Here is a 17,827-nt window from a genome sequence, read left to right as displayed (position 1 = left end):
AACCCGGGCTATTACAGACCAATCAGCTTAACTCAGTACCTGGAAAGATAATGGAGCAAATAATTAAGCAATCAATTTGCAGAAACCTCGAAGACAATAAGGTGGTAAGTGACAATCAGCACAGATTTGCCAAGAGCGAATTGTGTCAACCAACTTAAGGGCATGTCTACACTAGGAAATTATTTCTAAATAATTTATTTCGAAATAATAATTCCCAAAATAATAATTTCCAAATAGCATGTTCACAATACCGGGAAGCCTCAAAATTAGTCCGAGGCAGGCTCCCTTAATGTGGATGCACTATCTTGACTTAGACCCGTAGGAAGCACTGGGGAGTGATTACTTTGACTTTGGGGAGTAGTTATTTCGAAATAGCAGCCGTGGAGTTTCTACATTACAGCTATTTCAAAATAACTATGTCGAAATAAGAGTTATTGCTCCTGGAAAGCAGGAGTTATTATTTCAAATTAATAATTTTGAAATAACGGGCCTGTTAATGTGGACGCTCCACTTGTTATTTCAAAATAAGGGGAGTTATTTCAAAATAATTCCCCAGTGTAGATCAGGGCTAATAGTTTTCTTTGATAGGGGTAACAAGCCTTGTGGAGAAAAGTGGTAGAGGTGATAAATCATGAGTTTAGAAAGGTTTTTGATATCGTCTCACATGACCACCTCATAAACAAACTAGGGAAATACAACCTAGATGGAGCTACGATAAGATGGATGAATAGTTGATTAGGAAACCGTTCCCAGGGAATCGTTTTTAGCAGTTCATAGTCAAGCTGGAAGGGTATATCAAGTGAGGTGTCTCAGGGATCAGATATGTGTAGCGCGTCCCTCTCCACTTGGTTACCTTCTTTAAAGCCAATCTCCTTACAGGTTTTGATGGATAGGTCTGGGTTCTTCTGGATCCCGCCACCCACTCAACTTTATTTTTTCTGATGGATTTATTTGCCACCCCCCTCACTCCTTCCTGGCAGGGTCACCAGAGCAGCTTGGGAGGAAAATTCTAGCCCAGGGTAATCCCCACGTATTTGCCAGATAGTTGGAGACTCCCAGAAAATAGCACAAACACATACACTATAATAAACACAATTATATTAAACAGGAGACAAATATAACAGAACAGGGTAAAACACTATTTTTAGGGTCACCGGTACCCAGCAACTGTAAGATCAGTGTCCTGTTGGTACACGTACTTTGTTGAGGCCCTTGATGACTGTTGACCACAAAATCCTTCTCTGCAGTGGTTTAGCAGTGGGGCTGACTAGGTCCAGTACAGCCCAAAGGACTCACACATGGGAGAAGGCAGTACATCCCTCCACAGGGTTAATATGCTTCAGATAATAAAATCCCCAAACAAATTCCCTGCCTAACTAAAAATTGGTGCACTCACACACTCCATGAATGAGCCTCAGGTTGAGAGATGACTCAGTCTCTGCAAAGGGGCTGCTCTCTTCTTGCAGGGATCCTCTTCAGGCAGGAATCAGGCTGCTTCGGTCCCAGAATTTCCCCTCACCGCAAAGGGGTGCAGGGCTCAAGGTGCAGGCCACACAACTGCACCAAAATTCAAACTATAACCGCCTAGCCCAGCATTCAGACACGCAGCAGGCAGCAGCCCTGAACTCGCAGATAGAGCCGAGCTGACCATGCGGTGACTCGTCTCACCCAGGGAGCTGGAGCCCACTCAGCCTGGCTGGGAAAGCCTCCCAGCAAACTCCACAAACTGGGAATCACCAGTGGAGACAGAAAACCCAGCTGGGGGATCCTGCCTTCAGGTCCCTAGAGGCCAGTTCTCAGGGGGAACCCTGCATGCAGGCCTGGGGCTTACTAGCTCCCACATAGCCAGTCCTGACCTTGCCCTGGCTTGCTCCAGACTTCCCCCCAACAATGGCCTCTCCTTCCCCCTCCTGAACTCCCTGGGAGGGGCATCTAACTCCCTATGGGTTGCCGGGCTGACTCTGGCCCTGGTAGGGAAGGGGAGCCAAGGCAAACTCAGAGTGCCTCTCCTTGGGGGCTACATATGTTTATATTATAAAATGTGTGAGTGATAGCTAGCTAGGAGAGGTTGGAAGCGCTTTGAAGGATAGAGTTAAAACTCAAAATGATCTGGACAAACTGCAGAAATGGCCTGAAGTAAAACGTTTGAAATTCAATAAGGACAAATGCATAGTAGTCTGCTTAGGAAGGAACAATCAGTTGCACGCATACAGAATGGGAAATGACTGTCTAGGAAGGAGAACTGAAGAAAGGGACCTAACTGAAGATAGTAGACCACATGCTAAATGAGTCAACAGTACGGGTGTGTCTAAACTACATGGCTCCATCGACGGAGCCATGTAGATAAGGCTGATTGGCAAAGGGAAATGAAGCCACGATTTAAATAACTGCGGCTTCATTTAAATTTAAATGGCTGCCTCGCTGAGCCGACAAACAGCTGATCAGCTGTTTGTCGGCTCAGTGCGCTAGTCTGGACGCTCCCGCGCCAACCTGAAAGTCCTTTATCGACCTCCCTGTTATGCCTCATAGGATGAGGTTTACCGGGGAGGTCGATAAAGGGCTTTCATGTCGGCAGGGGAGCGTCCAGACTAGCACGCTGAGCCGACAAACAGCTGATCAGCTGTTTGTCGGCTCAGCGCGGCAGCCATTTAAATTTAAATGAAGCCGCGATTATTTAAATCGCAGCTTCATTTCCCTTTGCCAAACAAACAAATCTACACGGCTCCGTCGACAGAGCCATGTAGTTAGACATACCCTCAGACACTGTTGCCAAAAAACAGACAAACAAACATCATTCTGGGATGTATTAGCAGGATTGTCATAAGCAAGGCACAAAAAGTAATTCAGCTCTACTGATTAGACGTCAGCTGGAGTATTGTGTCCAGTTGTGGGTACCATATTTCAGGAAAGATGTAGACCAAAAAAAAATGATTAAAGGTCTAAGGAACATGAGCTATGAGGGAAGAGTGAAAAAATTAGTCAGGAAAAGAAAAGACAGAGAGAAAATGATCATTTTAAAGTACAAAAAAGGTTGTTATAAGGAGGAGGGAGAAAAAAACATCTAGAAGAAGGGTTGGGAAGATAGGTGTGTAGGGCTGGGGGAGGAACAAGAAGGCATGGGAGGTAAGTGTGGCGGGGAAGGGGAGATGGGGTCCTAAGTTAGGGGAGGCTGCAGACAGAGTGTGGAGGGTAGATGGAGAGCTATGGTTGTTGGAGACTGGGGCACATGGGGGGCTACATGGTTTGTGTGTGGAAGTCTGGGGACCAGACGGTGTGGGGTAGGATTGAAAGGTGTGGGTGAAGGAAGATGGGGAGGGTGAGGTAAGGTGGAGACATGGGAAAGCTGAGTGTGGAGGAGATGGGAGCTAAGGGGTTTGGAGCAGGGCTAAGGGGGCTCAGGACTGAGTGTGTGAGTGGAGCTTGGGATCTGGAGGTAGGGCTGAGGGGGCAGAGGGCAATGAGGGAGGCTGGCTGTGAGGGAAGAGATGAGGCAGCGGTCTGGGGGGGCTTCCCTGTCTCCTTCACTGCGGGCCTGGCTCGCTCCCCAGAAGCCGGATCCCCTCGCACTCAGGCCCAGCCAGGGTGGTTACCTGTCTCCAAGCAGCCTGGACTGTCAGCGGGCAGCAGTCTCGGGTGAGCCGGTGGCACTGGTGATGCAAAGTGCTGGCAGAGGGGCCAGTGGCACATGCCCCTCGTGCTGGAGACTGGCTGGAGCAGAGACACTTGTGGGGGCAGCTTGGGGAGGAAGGGAGCGATTTTTGCAGAGGGGTGGGACTGGGGGGCAGTGGGACAGTTTCCAGGGGGTGGAGGCAGTTTACACAGTGGAAGGGATACGGGAGGAGGCCTGGGGTCCATGCCTGTATCACCCCATAGTGTAGGCGTGGCCTCTACCAAACGAAGGGGCTTTCCATTGCCATAGGAACTGCATCTCCCCGACCTGTAGGCACAGCCTCTCCCAATGGAGGGGGCTTTCCGTTGCTATAGGAACTCGGCCCCCCCGACCTGTAGGCACAGCCTCTACCAATGGAGGGGGCTTTCCGTTGCCATAGGAACTCGGCCTCCCTGACCTGTAGGCACAGCCTCTACCAATGGAGGGGGCTTTCCGTTGCTATAGGAACTCGGCCCCCCCGACCTGTAGGCACAGCCTCTACCAATGGAGGGGGCTTTCCGTTGCTATAGGAACTCGGCCCCCCCGACCTGTAGGCACAGCCTCTACCAATGGAGGGGGCTTTCCGTTGCTATAGGAACTCGGCCCCCCCTGACCTGTAGGCACAGCCTCTACCAATGGAGGGGGCTTTCCGTTGCTATAGGAACTCGGCCCCCCCTGACCTGTAGGCACAGCCTCTACCAATGGAGGGGGCTTTCCGTTGCTGTAGGAACTCGGCCCCCCCCGACCTGTAGGCACAGCCTCTACCAATGGAGGGGGCTTTCCGTTGCTATAGGAACTCGGCCTCCCTGACCTGTAGGCACAGCCTCTACCAATGGAGGGGGCTTTCCGTTGCTATAGGAACTCGGCCTCCCTGACCTGTAGGCACAGCCTCTACCAATGGAGAGGGCTTTCCGTTGCCATAGGAACTCGGCCTCCCTGACCTGTAGGCACAGCCTCTACCAATGGAGAGGGCTTTCCGTTGCCATAGGAACTCGGCCTCCCTGACCTGTAGGCACAGCCTCTCCCAATGGAGAGGGCTTTCCGTTGCCATAGGAACTCAGCCTCCCTGACCTGTAGGCACAGCCTCTAACAATGGAGGGGGCTTTCCGTTGCTATAGGAACTCCGCCTCCCCAACACAGCTGCATCTTCGGGGGAGGGGGACTTAGGTCAGCACAGCAACACCCCACCCAGAAGTGTGAGCGTGTCTACCAGCCAGGCAGTACACAACTATGTACTGATACTCATGATCATAATAAAAGTTACTTAATTAGAAAATACCGGACATTTATATATCTGGTATTTTTTCAATTTGTTTCCCGGACAGAAAGCTCAAATACCGGACTGTCCGGTTCAAAACCAGACACCTGGCAACCCTAGCTACCTGTGTTTATGCTATTCAGTAAAAACCTGGAAAACATTAAATAGCGAGTATGCAGATCTGTATCAGAGGAAACAATGACAGAGCATGTGACAAATTGGAAAATTCAGTAACATTCTCAGGTCTTCTTTGAGGCAAAAGTGGCATTTTGAACTATAGTTAGGCCCAAATTTAGATTCTGTGTTGGAAAAAAAAGTTACAAAATTTTTAAAAATGGAAAGTGGGTTTTTTTTAAATGTTAATGGAAACCGCAATTTCAGCTTTGAGCATTCTCCTATCGTCTTTGCCCTATATTGAGAAGCTGAAAGTGAAACAGAATAGAAGCAAAAGTGAAACTGTCTATTTTCCACTGTCTTAGCTGAGTACAGAAAGAGAAAGAAAAACAACAGCATAAACGGTGAAAAGAAAATTAGATTAGTAACACTAATTGTCTTAATAATCTCAGGGATTCCCTTGCTATAAGAGTTGTACTCAGGTTTTTAAATTCTACAGTGTTGAATGAACAGTCTTACATGCTTGATTTAATCTTTTTGAGTCTCTTTAGTTGTATTATGCATGATACACATTCTGTGATCAGACTTTGCTATTTATAGGGTTGCCAGATGGTTTCAACAAAAATACCGGACACACTTGACATTACATCACAAACAATCTACATTACATCTTATTTAGCAAATACCGGACATTTATATTTTCTCATTTATATTTTCTCAGTTTGTTTCCCGAACAGAAAGCTCAAATACTGGACTGTCCGGTTCAAAACCGGACACCTGGCAACCCTAGCTATTTAGCACCCAATCCTCAAAACAGCTATCAGAACAGTAACTTTACTCAACCCGCCTACTCCGTGAGACATCTGTGGAGTTATCCATATTACTCTTAGGCATCAAAGTTTGCAAGACTGGAGCCTCCATTTATAAATATATTAAGGCTGTAAGGGCATGTGTATATTAGAAAGTTATTTCGAAATAACTAAATTCAAAATAATAATGCCCAAAATAACCATTTTGAAACACGCTTATTCCCCGAAGAAAGCAGGAGTTTTCAAAATAACGGGCTTGGTAGTGAGGACACTCCGCATATTATTTCAAAATAAGGGGGGTTATTTCAAAATAACTCCCTAGTGTGGACTAGGGCTTAGGCCCTGAGATATGTTAATATGAACGATGCTACTTTTTATCATCGGACTATGACCTAATTTGTAAGATAATACAAACAAAATCCATTTAGGTCATTGCTCCAAGAGTAAAAATTAACAGACTCTTACATGATTACTTGTTATTGTGGGTACTTGGAAATTGGCCACCAGAGGCTAACACTGTCTACCAATAATCACTTGGTAATGATGATGTGTTATTACTTTTATAAAACATGCAGGGCAGTGTTTGGGAACAAACACTACTGCAAGGAACAGATGCTTAGAAATTAATTCCTTTGCTGTACATCAGAATCTGTGCCTGTAGTGCATGACAGTATAACGAAAGAGATGACAAACGATTTTAGTCTAGATTCCTATCAAATGCGTGTCTATTTCTAAGTATACTTCAGCACGGTTAGATTCTTGCCAGGGAATTAGCAAGTCATAAAACAGGCAAGCCAGAGCGAGACTCTGTCACATGTGTGCAGCTCATTGGCACCAGAATGTTGGATGAAGCTGCAGGCATCTCTTGCCTTGCCATACTCAGGCCTTCCTTCCCCAGGCTGGCAGGATTCATGTCAAGAAATTTAAGTAGCAAAGAGTCCCACCCTTACAAAAGAGAGACAGATTGCTTTTTAGAGCAAAGTTCCTATTACAATCACACTGTCTCTCTTCTCTTCTCCACTGCTCCCCGTTGTCACCTTCTCCCTTGTTATCTGACTTATTCTCTCTCCCTTGGCCCTTACCTCCCCCGCTTCTCTCTCGCAGTTTCCCACTAGGCCCTGGTCTACACTAGGACCTTACTCCAAAATAACCCAAATTCAAATTAGTAAGTGGTCCACACTACCAAGCCCTGGAATTCAAACTCTGTAGTCCCGCTTTTCATCGGGAATAACGCTAATTCCGAACTTGTAAGTCCGAAATAACCAGGGCTCGCCGAGCTGCGGCAAGCCCCGCCCACCAGCCGTGCTGTCTGACGTTCTGCGCATGCGCAGATCGTCCGAACCCAGCTCTTCCGGGTTGTAATCTACTCGCCACAGGCGAGTAAATTACATAGTTTGTCGAGCCCTGGAAATAACGTTAAGTGTGGACACTCCAGTGCCGCTAATTCGAAATAACTGGCCTCCGGAATGCTTTCCGCAGCATCCCACTGTGCTCTGAGTCTGAAGTAGCGCATCCACAGGAACCTGCCTTGGATGAATTTCAATGGTTCCCCGTAGTGAATTTGTTCAATCAGGAGTTCGTCTGTCGAATTTAGTCATTTCAAAATAGTTTCCTAGTGTAGACATGGCCTAGGAGACGTATTTCAAGCACAGATAGCAGTAAGTAGTGTTTAAAGTGCCTAGTGGTTGTAGTGATCACAGCGGCAGGGCCAGGGAAATTTAAAAAAAAGATATATTAGATCAGCACACAGCCTGATTGAGGTGAACCCTAGGGATGGGAGTCCTTTGGGGTGTCTAGACTACAGGGGTTTTGGTTTTTTTTTTCGAAAAAAGTGGCCTTTTTTCAAAAAAACTTCCCCTGCATCTAGACTGCTGCTGAGTTCTTTCGAAAGTAAATCGAAAGAACACGGCAGTTTTTTCAAGCATGGAAAACCTCGAGGAAGAATGCCTTTTTTTTAAAGTGCTCTTTCGTAAAAAAGACGCTATGTAATGCAAACTGTGCTTTTTCGAAAGAGAGCATCCAGACTGCCTGGGTGCTCTCTTTCAAAAAAGTGGCTTGCTTTTTCGAAAGTACTTGTTGTAGTCTAGACGCTCTTTTTCGAGAGAGGCTTGTAGTCTAGACGTAGCCCCAAAAGCTGTGTGTTCAGACCCAGGAGCGAGGAAATGCCTCGTGGCTTCAGTGATCATCCAGGCCCAAAAAACATGGTTTCTGGGAAAAGCCAGGCTAGTTGAAGTAGTCTGGCTGTTTTAAAGGGAATGAGGAGGGTTCAAACAGTCTTTTTATGTTTTAAATTTGCCTAAGCATATGCGGCCTGATCCAACAACCATTAAAACAGCAGGAGTCTTTCCAATCCACGGTGAGGTGCATTTTAAGGGCATGTCTACACTAGGAAACCATTTCGAAATAACTACAGTCGATTTAATAACTCCCGATATTACAAAATCGAACCAGCATCTACGGGAAAGCCTCAAAATTAATCCGAGGCATCGAATGACTCTGGGGAGTGGTTGTTTCGAAATAGTGGCACCGGCGCGTCCATACTACCACTCTTTCAAAATAACGATTTCGGAATTAGTGTTACTCCTGATGAAAAGCAGGAATCTAGATGCTGAATTAAGCAGACCATTATTTCGAAATAACGAGCTTGGTAGTATGGATGCTCTGCTTATAAATTCGACCTAAGGGGGTGTTATTTCAAAATAACACCCTAGTATAGACCAGGGAGTGCAGATTAACCTGCCCATGGGGAAGTGTCTTTGTAACCCTAGGAAGCTGCGGGGGTGGCATCTGTCCAGTTTCCCATGCTTTGATCTTCCTTGCTCTGGTTTTACCCAGCCGTGCCGAGCACCCAGAATGCCCAATGCAGGTCTTTCTCCAGTGGGAAGATCAGGCAAATAAGTGACGCAAGTGAGGCACCCCAAATCAGTAAACATTCCCAGAAAATGATAGCCAGAAGCGAGGTCTACACTGAAAGTGAAAGCGTGGCCACAGCACCAGCTCCAAGTTAGCCACCTCCACAAGGGGAATAGCTCCCAGCACCCGGCACCCATTTACACTGGTGCTTTACAGTCCTGTCACTTGCTGTGCTGGAGGTGAGGAGGTTTCACACCCCCATAGCCATAAAACTGCAGTAAAGATGGAGTGGATTTTTTCTCAAACCCCTCCCTTCACTAATTCTTTTGTAGTCAGAATAGGAAGATAATCTCCTTTGATGGGCTAGTAATTGGTTACCATCCAGTTGTGAATTCACTTAACTGCAAATGCTTATCGGATTGAGTATTCCCCAATCTACCACACTTTCACTACTACTTAATGACTTTTTAGTAGTTAGGAAACTCGCCACGCTTTTCCTAGCAATCTACACATCTAGAGGAATATGCTCCTCTAGAATATGCTAGAGCCGTGGTCACCAACCAGTAGATCGTGATCTACCGGTAGATCTCAGGGGCTCTAAGAGTAGCTCTTGAGCCCTCTCTGAACTGTGCGAGCAACAACACAGGTGAGTAGCTGCGAGGAATGGTGGGAGCTGGGAGTCGGGAGGGCTGAAACACTCCAGCAAGCTGACTGTGGCTTTCAGCTGAAAGCGGCTGCCCCGCGCTCCAGCTGATCTGCGGCTTCTCCTCTGCGCCTGCCCAAGTGGAGCTTGGTGCACCCTGACTGAGCACCATGGCTAGCTGGCCGGGCAGTCACTTCTCTTCCCTCCAGCCCGGCTGCCCTGCGCTCAGCCCAGGGAGGCTGCGACTAGCTCCAGTTATGCTGGAGCAAGCTTCCCAAGCTGAGCGCAGGATCACAGATGCCCATCTGATGGACTGTATACGACTAGCAATTTCAGACTACAACCCAGACTTCAAGACACTGGCAGATACTGTTCAGTCACAGGTGTCACACTGAGACTTTGTTATTGGAAGAAAAAATATATAATTATCAATACTGGATTTTTGATTTACAAAATAGCAGAGAACAAAATGTATAATTGTAAATGCTTCATTTGACATTTAAATAGCATGAATTAAAAAAGACCATTTATTTCATAACTATAAACATGATTTTAATTTTATATATTGCATAATTTAAAAATAAACTGTTTAACAGAGTGTATTAGGGCTGGGGATAGCAAGTGATGGACAGGAGAATAGAGAGGGCGGGGCTTCAAGATAGGGGTGGGGCTTCAAGGAAGGGGCGGGGCAGTAGATCTTTGCCTGTTCTGAGACTTAAAAAGTGATCTTGGGTGTAAAAAGGTTGGAGACCACTGTGCTAGAGGAATATGCTCATCCTCAAAAAGCATGCCACTGTTCTTATTTCTAACTATTTTTTCAGGCCTCAGGTTTCTCTTTTGCTCTGATTCAATAGATTCACTTTACATGTCTCCATACTCCTTGCTCGTTGAATGTCTCAGGGCAGTGGTACTTGCTGTACCGTGTCTTGGGAGCCACATTTGCAAACAACTATAACCAAAAGAGCCACATAATATGGTCTGCTGTGTGCACCACCCCACCAAACACAAACACCTATAATAATATTAAATATCTATTATAAATTTGAAAGCTAAGGGGGGTCCCCTCAAAAAGATCTGGACTTTTGATGACCCACAGAGCTTTTCGCAAGGCCCGGGGCTCTGCGCTGCAGCCACTAAAGCCCCTGCATTAATTTGGCCCTCTGGGAGTGCCACACATCAGCTGTTTGCAGTGCTTTGGGACAAGGGCAGCAATACTGAAAAGAGCCACATGCAGCTCACAAGCCCCAGACTAGAATCACTGGCTTAGAGCATCATTTAGGTTTTTCCCATCTGGTCCCTCTATGATTTTCCTCCAACAAAACTGGTTTATGGAGTTCCCCTGATTTGTCTGAATCACATCAATGTAGATTTAGGTTAGATATAAGGAAAAGCTTTCTACATATAAAGACAGTGAAGCACTCGAACAAGTTTCCTAGGGAGGCTGCGGAATCCCTGATATTGGAGGTTTTTAAGAACAGGTGAGACAAACATCTGTCAAGGACGGTCTAAGTACACTTGGTCCTGCCTCAGTGCAGACAAATGGCCTAACCCTATACAGTATTTCTTAGATCACCGCTCCCCGAAATCCAGTTATCAGCCGTAACAACCTCTAGTTTTCTGTCCTCCAAATCACGTCCGTACGGTATTAAGCAAACTGGAGAACAGTAGAACCTCAGAGTTACGAACGCCTAGGAATGGACGTTGTTCATAACTCTGAAACGTTTGTAATTCTGAACCAAACCTGACGGCTGTTCTTTCAAAAGTTTATAACGGAACATTGACTTACACAACGTTAAAACTTGACTCCCCCACAGAAATAACGTGCTGCTTTTAATCAGCTTAATTGAAACGAAACAAGCGCCGCAACCGTTTCTTATCTTGTCACAGTTCAGTTCCCCATGGGGGGGTGTCTCAAAACGTCCATGCATTGCAACCGCCTTCTGACAACAAAAACAACTGCAGGAGGAGGGACCAAAGCCTGAGCCGGCCCGAGCCCCACTGCCCTGTGGGGTGCTTCAGCCTCTGGTAGGGGGCCTGTCACCTGAGCCCCGCCATCCTGAGCAAAAGGGATCGGGCTGTGCCGGAGGGACTCCGTTGTCAGTCCGAAACCCCAGCACATCTAACGCCAGCCTTGGCAACCCCATTAAAACAGGGCGGCGCCCCACGTTGGGACCCCGACCCACCGACTGAGAACCGCTGGATTAGGCTGGCCAAATTATGGAGCTTGGGGTGTGACATTTTCCCCAGCCCTGAGTGACAATCCAGCTGGCTCAATCTAGAAGGGACCTTGAAAGGTCATCCAGTCCAGTCCAGTCCAGTCCCCTGCCTTCACAGCAAGACCAAGTACCATCCCTGACAAATTTTTGCCCCAAATCCTCTCCACAAGGATTGAACTCACAACCCTAGACTTAGCAGGCCAATGCACAAACCACTGAGCTATTCCTTCCCAGCCCCATAAATGTCTGCTGTTATGTGGGAAACCCAATTTGCACTTTAATTTTTTTCAGGTGATTCTATGTGCCTGACTATTGAGAGGAAAAGGAATCTGATGCCTAAATGAAGAGGAAAACAAACCAAACATTGAATAACACTGCAGGGTCGGGGCAGACAATGTGGACTCTAAAAAGATGCGTCTAATTGGGAGCTGGGCAGTGCTAGAGTTAGTGCACTAAATCTGTCTACACTGCTGGGTGGGGGGTTCGGAAAAAGATACGCAATTTGCATACCTTTTTCCGCTTGTTTTTTCGGAAGAGGCTTTTCTGACATTTGGCCCGTCTTCACAGGGCCAAATGTCAGAGAAACCTCCTCTTTCAGAGGCCATAAAATAAGGAAAACAGGGCTTCCGAAAGAGCGCGCCCACTTTTTCAGAAACTGATCCAAAAAGCGGACGCGTTCCCAGTATCCTGGAAAAACTCTGCAGTCTAGACATAGCCTAAAACTGCGAGCGTGGCCATGGTGACAAGGGTTAGCCACTTGAGTGCAAAATCCCTTGATCCCCCCCGTATAACAAATTGCAAAATCTTCAGGGACGCAACATTCTCCTTTGACTTGTCACGGACATTGATAGCACTGAACAAATAGTCCAGCCCTAAGCAGAACGCTGACATGACAAATGATAAATACAGAATGCATTTTCAGTCTTGGAGTTATGCATAAATTACACCTTTTACCATTTTTTTCCCTGGTTTAATTATAATTTATAAGCGCTTCTTAAAAAACACTGGCTGATTTGGGGCCTATACTACCTGTGAAATAGCCCTGACAATAACAAAAGAATCCGAAGTCATTGTGCAAAATTAATAAATAACTCAGGCCTTCGTCCTGCAACATAACCCACACAGGCAGGCCTCTACCCAGGCATAGAATCAGTGCAGGAACAGGAGTGGGGGGGGGGGGGTCGGCCAATGCGCATTGCAGACATGAATAAGTGTCCGATGCTAAATCAGCCGACCTCCTAGCTCTCTTCCCAAAATCCACTCACTTGTCACAACTGGGATAATTTGCTTCACAGAAATTATCAGCAGGGCGATAAAGAGTTTGCTGTTCACTTCCAGATGGTGAAATGTCTGTCTGGAAATGCTAGATAGGCTTATATCCTGCATAAAGTAGCAATTTATCTATGGGGAAAAAGTGAAGCTACACAATTTCTTTTCTCACCTGGGTGTTTTTCAAGACATCACATTGAGAGGCAGTGTTTTACACAGACCTTTTCCCTCCCTCCCTTCCTTGGATTGCTCAACAGGTAACTCAAAGCCACCCTCTTCCTTTCCACCTTGTTTGCCTAGAAAATGACAGTCTCCTGGAGTAGGCTCTATGGGTACGTCTACACAGCAACATTATTTCGGAATAACTGATGTAGACAGCACCAAAAGCCGAGTGAAGCTATTTCAACTTCAGCTACGCAATTGATGTAGCTCAAGTCGCGTCGCTTAATTCGACTTTTGTCCAATGCGTGTAGACATGCCCCCTGTCTCCCTGGGGGAAGACGATACAGCACCAAGCACACTTCCCCTGCTTCATTCCAACAAAATCTCTTCCCTCTCCAAAGGCTTTACAACCACAGTTCTGGCTGCTCAGTTCAGCCAGGCTATTCAATACCCGGTGCATCGTTAAGGATAAAACATCCTTGGCAATGCAAGGAGAATACACTATGTCGGATGACAAGGCTGCCCGCGATCCGCAAAAAACTCTCTGCCCCACATAGTAATCCTCTTTGAAGGGAACAAACTTACATGCCTTCTCCTGAGACTGACAAAGGGTTATTAAATTGTCAAGGCAAGCTGGGTGGGTGGTGTCACTGGAGAGTGAAATACAAAATCTAAAATCCACAATGACATCATGCCCTTCGTAGCCTGTCCAGTCCTCCTACATCGGCTTTCAGGACAGGCTACGTGTAGACACAACGGCTACAGCTATGCCACGTGCTTCTTGTGCAAGAAGCCTTTTGTGCAAGAGTTTTTGCACAAAAACTTCTTGCGCAAGAGCACGTCCACACCACAAAGCACATCACAAAAGTGATGTGCTTTTGCACAAGAGAGCGTCCACACTGCTGGACGCTCTTGTGCAAGAAAGCTCTGAAGGCCATTCACAGAATGGCCATCAGAGCACCTGTGCTTTTTCCCATAGGGGTTTCTTGCGCAAGAAACCCCTCTGGAGCGTCCACACTTGCCTTCTTGCACAATAGCTGTAGCACTAAAAGCAGTTATGCCTCAGAAAAGGAGGTTTACCTACGGTGGAAAAAGCCCTCTGTACTGCCGTTTAACTGCCCGTTTAATTGTGCAAGAGCTCGTCTGAGGTGTGGATGCTCCACAGGTTTTTACACAAAAACCTTGTAGTGTAGACGTAGCCGACGTGTAGACCCAAACCAGATTTGTGTAGACACAACTGCTCCCAATCTAGGAAGTGGGTCTGGCCCACGAAAGCTCATCCCCTAATAAACCGTCTTGTTAGTCTTTAAAGTGCTAAATAGTTCTGTCTTTTATTTTAGGAGGACAGGGCAGGCTGCATGTAGACACAAACCAGATCCATGTAGACAGAACTGCCCCCCATCTAGGGCTACATCTACATTACATGCTTCTTTTGCAAGAAGGCTTTTGCACAAGAGCTTTTGTGCAAAAACTTCTTGTGCAAGAGCACATCCGCACCTCAACACACACTGCAAAAGCCATGTGCTTTTGCACAAGAGAGCATCCACACTTCATTGACACTCTGGTGCAAGAAATTTCTGATTGTCATTCACAGAAAGGCCATCAGAGCATCTGTGCTTTTTTCCATAGGGGTTTCTTGCGCAAGAACCCCTCTGGAGCATCCACACTTGCCTTTTTGCACAAGAACTCTTGCAAAAAAGGGAGTTATGCCTCGTAAAAGGAGGTTTACCTATGGCGGAAAAAGCCCTCTGTTCTGCTGTTTTACTCTTGCTTTCCTTGTGCCAAAGCGCAGGAGGTGTGGACGCTACACAGGGTTTTGTGCAAAAACCGCTGTTTTTGCGCAAAAACCTTGCAGTGTAGACACAGCCATAGACAAATCTGACCCAAATCATAGACACAAACTCGATTCATATAGACACAACTGCCCCTGATCTAGGACGACAGGACAAGCTACATGTAGACACAAACTGGATTCATATAGACATAACTGCCCCCGATCTAGGAGGATAGGAAAAGCTACATGTAGACCCAAACTGGATTCACATAGACACAACTGCCCCCGATCTAGGAGGACAGGACAAGCTACATGTAGACACAAACTGGATTCATATAGACACAACTGCCCCGATCTAGGACGACAGGAAAAGCTACATGTAGACACAAACTGGATTCATATAGACACAACTGCCCCGATCTAGGAGGACAGGACAAGCTACATGTAGACACAAACTGGATTCACATAGACATAACTGCCCCCGATCTAGGAGGACAGGACAAGCTACATGTAGACACAAACTGGATTCATATAGACACAACTGCCCCGATCTAGGACGACAGGAAAAGCTACATGTAGACCCAAACTGGATTCACATAGACATAACTGCCCCCAATCTAGGAGGACAGGAAAAGCTACATATAGACCCAAACTGGATTCACATAGACATAACTGCCCCCAATCTAGGAGGACAGGAAAAGCTACATATAGACACAAACTGGATTCACATAGACACAGCTGCCCCCAATCTAGGAGGACAGGACAAGCTACATATAGACACAAACTGGATTCACATAGACATAACTGCCCCCGATCTAGGAGGACAGGACAAGCTACATGTAGACACAAACTGGATTCACATAGACACAACTGCCCCGATCTAGGAGGCCAGCACAGGCTGCGTGTAGACACAAACCAGATTCACTAGACACAACTGCCCCCGAACTGCCCCCGATCTAGGAGAACAGGAGAGGCTCCGTGTAGACGCAAGGTGGAGACCCAAACAGGGCTCGTGTAAACACGACTGCCCCCCCCCCGAATCCCCGCCAGCCCCGCTCACCTGTACCAGCTGCATCGGGGGCCCCATCTCGCTGCTCCCCCATGGCCGAGGGCTCCTTTTCCTCGCGCCCCCCCGGGGCCACCCCTACGGCTCCCTCCATGCGGCCGCTCTGCCCCTCGCGCTCCGCATCCTTGCAAAGCGGCGGCTCGCTCCGGCTTTTCACTGCGCCTTGCACAATCCAAACGGGGGGGATTTCTGGCCTCCAAAACAGGGAATATTTTTTTTTTGGGGGGGGGGGATCAGTTTCTCCAGCTCAGTGGCCAGGCAGCAGGCTGGGGGGGGCTCCCACGCGCCGTCAAGCCCCCGCTCGCCTTGGCACCGGAGCGCGCCCCGGCCATGGCCGGGGAATCGAACCCGCCACCCTGGGGAAGGACGCGGGGTCCCCGCCGAACGCCCGGGCTGGCGAGCGCCCCGGCCCGGCGCGCGGAACGTAGCCGGCGAGCTCCGCGTTCGCAGGGCGCGCTGGCCCCGGCCCTCCGCCTGCAGCCGCAGGAAGTGAAACGCAGCGGAGAAGGGAAGGCAGGCAGGAGGGGCAGGGAGAGAAAGTGAAAACTGAACCGGAAAGCTACCGCCTTGTACTTCCCGCAAGGTCAGCGCCGGCTGGGCAGGCCCCGGGGAGCGAAATCCCCCGAGCGCCACGTTGCTTTTCGTCTCTTCCTCCTGCTGAATCGAGGGGACGGAGGGAGGGATTTTTCCCACTGCACTGGGAGCCAGCCCGCTTCGGAAACAGGGCCGATCTTGAGACAGAAGCCGCCCTGTTTGGGTAGCCTTGAAATACACACTCCAGCTCTCCTCCGGCCTGCCCCCCCAAGGACTTGAAAAACAAAACACTCATTAGTCCTGGAGCCCAGTGTTTTCCAACTGGATGTGGCCACCGAACCCTTTTGAACTCGAAAGAATTTTGCGGAACCTTTGCCTGACTGCTGAGTAGTGACAGCGTCTCTGGCTAAGCTGGCATGACACAGGAACACGCATCGTGGCAAACAGCAATGCAAACAAACAATGGAAATTTGTTTTCAATAAAATTCGTACATGAATGAAAATCCCGTTCCATGACAATGATTCGGGTTGTAATGGAATTTTCTCAGGGAATCCTTATTTTCACTTCTTCTGCGGCACACCATTTGGGGAACACTGCGGTAGCCCCTTAGGGAGCGTCTCCACCGCAGCGTTGTTTGGGAATAACCAGCGTTATTCCGAAATAACCATGCACAGCAATTCTGCTATTTCGAAGTACATTCGAATAACGGACGGAGTGATCCAACTTCTGTAAACCCCATTCCACGAGGATTAATGCCTCTTCCAAAACAGATATTTCGGAATAGCAGTAATGTGGATGCTGCATTGCTGCTCTTTCGAAATAGCACCTCCCCAGGGCCATTCAGAGTAACTACTTCCCAGTACCTTGTGGGTCTCTAAACCAAGGTGATAGAAATGTAGCCGTGTTAGTCTGGGGTAGCTGAAGCAAAATGCAGGACAATGTAGCACTTTAAAGACTAACAAGATGGTTTATTAGATGATGAGCTTTCGTGGGCCAGACCCACTTCCTCAGATCAAATAGTGGAAGAAAGTAGTCCATACAACCATATATACCAAAGGATACAATTAAAAAAAATGAACAAATATGAAATTTGATTTGTCCTTTTCATATTTGTTCATTTTTTTTAATTGTATGCTTTGGTATATATGGTTGTGACTACTTTCTTCCACTATTTGATCTGAGGAAGTGGGTCTGGCCCACGAAAGTTCATCATCTAATAAACCATCTTGTTAGTCTTTAAAGTGCTACATTGTCCTGCATTTTGCTTAAACCAAGGTAGCATGTCTACATTGGAGAAGCCTCCCTCGGACTAATTTTGAGGCTTCCCTGTAGTGTAGACGTGCTATTTCAAAAATAAGCTATTTTGGAGTATTTCTTCCAGAATAGCTTATTTTGAAATAAGCGAGCAGTGTAGTCGTACCTCTTAAAGACACTTATCTATATCTATATCCAGGGCTCAACAATTAGTGTAATCTACTC

At 47.3% G+C, this 17,827-nt stretch overlaps 1 protein-coding gene across 2 annotated transcripts in view; it reads right to left on the bottom strand.

The window, feature by feature from the left end:
* Nucleotides 1–16,451, bottom strand: part of TASOR2 (transcription activation suppressor family member 2) — a 90,096-nt gene extending 73,645 nt beyond the window's left edge. The window contains exon 1 of one of the 2 annotated variants that reach the window (XM_075925098.1): nucleotides 15,808–16,451. In XM_075925098.1, the coding sequence (XP_075781213.1) occupies nucleotides 15,808–15,907 (100 nt within the window). In that variant the 5' untranslated portion in view covers nucleotides 15,908–16,451. Of the gene's footprint in view, nucleotides 1–3,590; nucleotides 4,110–15,807 lie in introns of those variants that run through there. The other variant, XM_025183209.2, reaches the window with a different exon arrangement.
* Between the last annotated feature and the right edge of the window lie 1,376 nt (nucleotides 16,452–17,827).

Source organism: Pelodiscus sinensis, chromosome 1, assembly GCF_049634645.1.
Source record: "Pelodiscus sinensis isolate JC-2024 chromosome 1, ASM4963464v1, whole genome shotgun sequence".
NCBI lineage: Eukaryota > Metazoa > Chordata > Testudines > Trionychidae > Pelodiscus > Pelodiscus sinensis.
Note: the sequence above shows the minus strand (reverse complement) of the source record. Positions and strands in the feature narration are given on the sequence as shown.